At 36.8% G+C, this 7,950-nt stretch overlaps 1 protein-coding gene across 1 annotated transcript; it reads left to right on the top strand.

Moving 5' to 3' along the window:
- Positions 1-1,086: 1,086 nt before the first annotated feature.
- LOC149138276 (uncharacterized) lies at positions 1,087-7,638 on the top strand. The gene is made up of 2 exons (XM_089447944.1): positions 1,087-1,551; positions 6,310-7,638. Exons 1-2 carry the CDS (start codon positions 1,228-1,230, stop codon positions 6,826-6,828), a joined length of 843 nt encoding a protein of 280 aa, XP_089304070.1. The 5' UTR covers positions 1,087-1,227; the 3' UTR covers positions 6,829-7,638.
- The last annotated feature ends 312 nt before the right edge of the window (positions 7,639-7,950 follow it).

Raw genomic sequence — 7,950 nt, 5'->3', positions numbered from 1 at the left:
GTACTGACTCTTCCTTGATTCTTGCCAATCCCAAACAAAGCTATATACTAACTCTTCTTTGATTCTTACCAATAATATGAAATTACAATTGATTTTTCCAATAGACTATTTATTAAATAATATTTTTTGTTTTAAGCAAATTTTTTTGGTAAAAATCACAAAAAATAATTTTTTAACCAACCTTTCCAAACAAAAAAAATGTGGTTCATCATCATATAAATCACAAAAAACTTAAATACACCATTTTTTGTTTTGTTTTAACAATTCTTAAAAAAATAATTTTATATCATTTTATTTGAAATTTTTTGAGATTTAAAAATGGTTGGTAATTAAATTGTAATGATTAACAAGTGATAAAATGAATATCCAAACTTTCGAGAATGGTTGGTAGAGATCCTTTTATTGTCATTAACCAAAAAATAGGTGAAACATTTTGTAATTGATAATTTTTTCTAACAACCAGAGATAGGTGGAACCTTCTCAAATCATGGTGGATGCTTAGTCAATGTAGAATAATATGATTTGACATTTGAAATTTGTGGTTGGTAATTATAATTGATCAGAATGTAGAACTTTCGAAACTCAAAGCGAACGCTTAGTCAATTTCAAAGTATTGATAAACAAAATTATCAGTAATTTAAAATACGTAGAACTTTCTAAAATTTATAAAGTAGCAATGGGTGGAACTTGTAGTTGGACGCCGAGTCAATATACATCGATGGATTTGTTTTGCCAGTTCAAAAAAATTAAATAAAATTATAATTTAAATATTTTATGGTTTTGTTACTTTATTAAAAATAAAGTAAGGAAATATTGATTATTTTAATTTGAAATATGGAAAATAGATTGTTTTGTTTTTTTTTAATCAATTAAGAGGGCAATTTTATTCAAATTGTTTAGTCTGACACCTAGTCAACTTGGTATGGTCCAGCCACCTCTTATTAAATTAAATAAATAAAATAAAAAGGCGTGCTTTAATGCACAATTTTTAATTTTAAAACTGATTAGAGCTGGCGTAACGTAACTTTATTAGATTAAACTTCGATATATAATGCATATAGATCCGGCTTTTGCACGCGAATCATGTGATAAGCCCTTCCCGACCGATTGGTAGGTTGTTTGGCCATTGATTAAATCAAACAGCGAGCGGGCCCTTGCCCACTGAAAAGGAGAAGAATTACAAGAGACTTACAACACGTTCTTCTTCTTCTCAGGGCAACGGCAATAATGGCCACCGCCGTGGTGGAGAGTATGGAGAAGTTCTGGTTTTGGGGCAATGTAATGTGGTCTGCTTCAATGCCTGCTGCTGCTACTCAGAGTTGCAGTGATAGTATTGATGAAGAGAGCAGTGAGTCGAAAAACATGGTGGAGGAGGAGCAGAAACAACACCAGCTACTTCAACAAACTCGTGTGGGCTTGTTTGAAAGAAGGCACCGCAGGTCTTTGAGTGAGGATATGCGCTTGGATTTGGGTAAACTGTCCGCGCGCAAAGAAGGTCCCAGCTCCTTGGATTTGGGTGCACAGGCAAACCTGCAACCATTGTTCATCAAGGTAACTGCTCTGTTTTTCTCTATATGTGTCCATTCACACAACAGTCATGTGTTATGCCCATATCCTTCCTGATATTGAATTGTTTGAGGTGGTGTAGCTGTATTCACACAACTGTTGCTTGTTATGCTCATAGCAGTCCTGAGATTAATTTTTTTGAGGTGTAGTAGTTGTTTTTAATGATATGTTCAGATAACATTCAGTAGTTTTGCTTAAGTCTAGTCTCTCGTATGGATATCATATCTCCCAATGTGTTTTTTAACTGTTGTTTTATCTTGTGTTGGCAAAGGTCATTCATGTAAGGGAAATCCGTATTCTCACCTTTGCCTGGGAGGTCTGTAATTGCTAATCAATTTTCGATCTTCATATTGTGACTGCTTATGATTTTACTCATAGCGACCCCAATGAACTAGTGTGATCCAATTTATCCTTCCAAATCATCTTACCTGGAAAGATGGAACAAAGGCACTCCAGGGAGTGGGCTGTATATGGTAAAAGTCTATTAGTGCACTTTTGAAGGCCTCGCTTGTATCACTGTTAATCCGTTGTGTTATGCCCATGTTAACCCTTGATCCTGAGATTGAATTGATTGAGATATTAGCACTGAGAGAAGCAATGTGCTCTACAGCTTGGGTGGGACTGGAGGGATCCATCAATTCCTCATGCATTGAATACAGATGGTATTAGGTCATTGAATATGGACACTAGCACAGAGGCATTTAAACTTGGCTTTGAATTGCAAATTTACAAGCAGATTATCTGTTAGTTCTTTTTTGATGCCACATAGTAAGAGCAGAAGGATAGGAGTCAGGACCAGCATACTTATTTAGAATTATAAGTTGAACAGGGTTAGATCATAATTTAGGGCTATGTCCATTTCTTGAGTGCAAAGAAAATAAGCCTTACAAATCAGCCTACTGTTATCCTTGGAGGAGAGGGGAAATAAATTGTTTCGGTATTGGGTTCTACAACCAAGATGAATACACTTCAGGCCCGAGCATAATTTAGGGTGATCATGTGATGTCCATTTATTGAGTGTAAAGAAAATAAGCCCTAGAAATCAGCCTAGTGTTATCCTTGGAGGAAGGGGGACATAAATTGTTTCGGTATTGGGTTATAAAACCAAGATTAATATATTTTAGGCCCAAGATCTATGACACTGCTTTTAAGTTTTGAATCTTGGTGTGCAGTTTTTTTTCACTTGAGTTTTGCGTCAGATGCAGGGGAGGATACAGCAGAAATTGTCAAATTCATAGTAGCAGCCATTGAAACACTAGGCTCTTAAAAACGTGTGTAAAATGACAAATTTACGACGAGAAGGCAAGAGAGAAATAAAAGAAGAAGGGACAGGAAAAGGAAATAATTGAGGGAAGAGAAGCTGTGGAGGTTAAAAGATACTCTGGGATGGTTTACGACAGGCGGGAGAAGGGTTGTAGTGTACTACAAGCAGCCTCTTAACTACTGGAAACAGGATGGAGCCAACATGGCGGTTTTGTGACTGCTTTTTGAACTAAAATTTTCTTCAGAAATTTTTGAAGTCGCGATATGTACATTAGATTAAGCCTTCAAAATGTTATCTTGAGCCTTTGTAACCAAGTACTTGTCTCAACATATATATGTTTGCAAAATTTCAAATGATGGTCCTAGCTGCATATTTGAATTTTGGTTCGAAGATTAGATTTAAGCTGTACCCACTGAATAATTGGATGAGTTACACTTTTATGAACTGTCCCATAGTAAGGTTCCAACAGGTCGCGTTTTCACTGAACTCCTTGGCAAGAATCCTCTACATTACGAGGGAAGTATGGGAGACAGGATGAGTTGCAGTTCTTTTTTATGATTTGCACCAATGTAAGGTTCCGACAGGTTGTATTTTCAGTTATCTCCTTCGCAAGGTTCCTCGACACTGCGGAGGAAAGTATTGGAGTCTGGACCTAATGTCTGCAGTATCCAACAGAAGTGCCCTTTTTCTTGTTATATTTATTTATTGTACACTAAGGTTAATGAAGTCAACTATAGTAGGTTAACAACAGTCAACAATAGTCTACCAAGATTAATGACACTCGACCGTGGTCAACCATGGTATACTAATCCCCCTATGAACTTCTGCTGTCAACTAGCAGCAACCACAGTTGACAACAACCAATAAGTGGTTGATATATGCTGATCTTGGCCATTAGTTTTTAAAGGTGGAAAGTGTTGCCAATCTGCATGTATCAGTCACCTTTATTTAAGTGGTTATACATATATTATATATATATATAAACTTTGAATCATTTAGAGATTTGCACCCTCTTGATGCCTAATAGATACAAAGTTCAGATGAATATATACTGGTTGCAAAAAACCCTCTATAACTTTAGCTAGCTTATTTCTTGAAAGTATCACTCTGGATATAGGGCTGCCATAGTAGAACTTGTTCAAAAATAGGATTATTGCCCTTACCACAGACCATAATCAAAACCATACTAACTGCAGATTTCTATACCAAATTGCTAACAACCAACTCAAAATTGTAACCCATACCATCGAGGTCTGTGAATTTCGATTGGCTCTAGTCACTGACTAAAGAGAGACTGAACATCAAGATAATTATAGCAGATTGTAATAATTGAAGAGACTGATAGGCAGGAACTCGTGGTGCTGACCCACTTGACTGGTTGCTTTGAGCTGCAGGAATTTCTTCCTCGATGTACACCAGCTTGTCATAATATTCCCTCAGAAGGATGTGTAGTTCTCCGACAGGGCAAGGCCCTTGGCCCTGAGAACTTCGTGTTGTGGTCTGTTCTTCTCTGTCCCGCGACCAGGTCTCCAATGGTATCTAGTAGCCTGACTCTTTACCTTTTGCTTGCAGTCGCTGCCTCTTCCAGTTTCTCAATCTTGTGAGGAATTGCTTTGAATTCCCCTTTCAAGTAGTTCCATACATGCTCCAGCAGATGGTATCTCCCTGTCTTCCTTTCCACTGGTTCCTGCCATTGCTCCATGTACCTCTTAAGGTCACTGCTAAAACAGAAACAGTTTTCCTGGTCCTAGAGCTACCAGGTTCTGGGGCAAAGACCCCTATTCCCTCTATCACCGCTCAGGCCATTTGTACTGTACCCCTGTACCAATCATCTCCTATTTGTGATTTACCCTCCAGTAACACCGAGCTCTCAGCTCTCCATAAAGAGTAAAAGTGTCCTTTTGAATGCTGTACCCCATTTTTCTTAAAAGTTACCTTGTTACTTTCTTTTGCACTTTTCATTGTTTTGATGCTTGCTAGATCATGAAATGCCTAGTGCACAGACATATCTAGGTTTGTTTGTCCTACAAGAAAACTTTTTCCTCTGGCTCCTGTATAAAAGAACCAGAGACTAACTTTGAGAATTGAGTCAACAAAAGACATATTAGTTGATTCAATCTCTAATTTCTTTGATCGTCATCTATATAGAAACGATTCAATAGCCAATCCACATTAAGGATGCCACAGACCACGCTGCGAGCATTCTTCTTAAAAAACCAAAATTTAGTGCATGATTATTAGCATAAATGTCTCTTTCTAAACATGACTAGATGACGAGACAATTATAAATTATAAAATTACTAAACAGTTGCATTCCTTGGAATTTCAATTATTTTTCGTAGATGTAACAATTTGTAATCCTGTTTATTAGCCAATAATAAACCTCTGTAGCTTTGGTCTTTTAATTCTCCATCTTCGATTTTGCAGCATAGCAGTTCAACCTACAAAATAACATTTTCATTTAGGACATTTGACAACAGCTCTGAAACATAGTTGGATATTTTACATAAAAGATCAGCTATCATTATAGGGTCAGAACATATGCTCTAGGTGATTTTAGGTTGAGGACCGCTGCTTTCAGTGCCTTGTTTGTGCTTGGAAGGAATTGTGACAAGCATCCAATACCGTTTCTTTTCCACTGTCCAATACTTGCACTTCCCCTGTATGTTACCTCCTCGATCATGCCTTTAAACTTCCTATGTTCGGAATTTTCTAATGGGTCTGCATATGATCACTTAGAAAAGTTTATAATTCTGTTTTTGTAACGCTCGGGGAAACAAATCAATTTTTGGGTTAGCATATTTTAAGCTGGAGGATGAAACTCATGATCAGCTCTCCCAGTTGTGGGTCAGATTTTAGTTTATACAAATGCATATACAATAATACATACTATTCGAATTGTACAGGTTCTTAGGAATCACGTCTTCTTGTGTGTGCGCTCTGATAATCTAACATATTTATGATATTTCGTTTCTCAATTTCAGAACGCCCTTAATTTCTGAAGGCCCATGTTTTGCAATTTGTAGTGTTTGGAAAAATGGGGGCGAAAAGGAGGCTAATCTATTTTTGGGTTAGTGTATTTTGGGCTGGAATATGAAACTCTATTCAGCTGTTTCATTTTTGGAACAAATTTTGCTTTATAAACATGTATACAATTGTACAAGTTCTTTGGGATCTCCTGTTCTTATGTGTATGCTCAGATAAACTCAACATCTTTATGTTATTTATTTTCTCAGTTCTGGAGGAACACCCTTGTTTCGGTAATTGTTCACCATGTTTTATTTTGAAGGCATGTGTTTTGGGGCGTTACACAATTACATAGACAGTGAAGTATTAGTTATAAAAGTAGTTTTTCCCACATGCTTTTGATATGAACATTTATTTGTTTACTGAATTATATCTTTAGTAACAATTCGATTGGTTGAAACTTCTGTAAACTAGTTCAGTGGATCTAATTTGGTTTTCATTTTGGCGTTCAGGAAACCAAACATGTGAGTATACCTAAAGCACTTAAAGCATTAAAGCTGGATACAATTTCATCTGGCAAGGAGTTTGGAGGGCCTGCACCACCAAAGCTGGATGCTATTTCTTCTGGCAAGGAGTTTCAAGTGCCTGCACAGACGAAAATGTTGGCTGAAGTTCAACAAACAGCACCGCGACATAGGGAAAGGAAACGAAGCACAAAAAGTTTGTCAGATCTGGAATTCGATGAACTTAAAGGATTTTCAGAACTTGGTTTTACATTTAGCAAGGATGACTTAACTCCTCGAGTTGTTAGTATTCTTCCTGGATTGCAAAGATTAGGTAAACAGGAGGAGACAACTTGGAAACCTACTGTAAGCAGGCCTTATCTTTCAGAGGCCTGGTCGGTATGTAGACAAGATGCACCACTGCTGAAATGGCACATGCCTCCTCCACATGAGGAAGGAGTGGACATGAAGGAACATCTGAAGTTTTGGGCACATGCTGTAGCTTCTACTGTGAAAATGGAATGCTAGCATAAGAGATTCTTCACATATTTCAAGATAAATCGTGTTTCTGTAGGATTGGGATGCAAATCATCTTCATTAGGATGATGTTTGGTGTGGTTGCAACTATTGGTTGTACTCACTAAGCTGAAGAACTTTGGTTTATTGGAAGGTTGCCTTGTATATGGTTTGGATGCAAAACATATGAATACGAGTTGGAATTTGGTGTGTTGCAATTATGGCTGTATTCAGTCAGTCCTTAAAGTTTGATTTGTATGAGGGTCATCAGGCAAAGGCATTGGATGTCTTGACGTTTATGCAATATTTTGTAACATGTAACGGTGCTGCCATTGATAATTTTGCGTCCTAGATCAAAGTCACATGACCTGGATTAAGGCAACACTTGGCATATACCAAATTGGTGAGCCTAGTGGACTAGCCAAAGTTTTGGCGATTCTTGTAACAATTCATTAGATCAGGATTATGATTGCTGAAGTAGTTAGGTCAGGGATTATGAATGATCAAAGTTTTGGCGATTCTTGTAACAATACATTAGATCAGGATTATGATTGCTCAAGTAGTTAGGTCAGGGATTATGGTTGATCAAAGTTTTGGCGATTCTTGTAACAATACATTAGATCAGGAATATGATTGCTCAAGTAGTTAGGTCAGGGATTATGATGGATCAAAGTTTTAGATCAGGATTATGATTGCTCAAGCAGTTAGGTCAGAAATTATGATTGTTCAATTAGTGATTATGATTTGCTCAATTAGTGCTTCCTTCCGAGGATAAAAATATTTCAATAGGACGAAAACTTTCCATCTGGTGGCATGGGTACACATTTTGGTATTCTGTGCTTTAGAGCATATATGATTTGGTTGCTGAAGCATTTTCATTCTTTTACATGACTTAATACAGATGTTCTTTGATCATTGCTTACAATAATTTTACCCCAATATTCCACGCAATATGATTGATTTTACTCCAATCTTCCATGCAATATGATTCATTTCAGTTCCAACGGAATACTTTCCAAGAAATCGTTGAAATGCAACGATCTGATTCTAAAACTTAGCTTTAGGCTTATTTAAGAATCTGACTAAATGGTTTTAAGAAAACATTAATGCTTTCTGTAATAAGATTATCCATTT

The sequence above is a fragment of the Pinus tabuliformis genome, chromosome X (assembly GCF_031772625.1).
Source record: "Pinus tabuliformis cultivar Carrire ecotype Pingquan chromosome X, CPIR1, whole genome shotgun sequence".
Classification (NCBI taxonomy): Eukaryota; Viridiplantae; Streptophyta; class Pinopsida; order Pinales; family Pinaceae; genus Pinus; species Pinus tabuliformis.
The sequence above is the reverse complement of the archived record's forward strand: the minus strand, read 5'-3'. Positions and strand labels throughout refer to the sequence as shown.

Coding starts and splice junctions, on each gene's coding strand:
- LOC149138276 (XM_089447944.1), top strand. CDS start 1,228: ATGGCCACCGCCGTGGTGGAGAGTATGGAGAAGTTCTGGTTTTGGGGC. Junction 1,552..6,309: donor TGCAACCATTGTTCATCAAG/GTAACTGCTCTG, acceptor TTTGGCGTTCAG/GAAACCAAACATGTGAGTAT.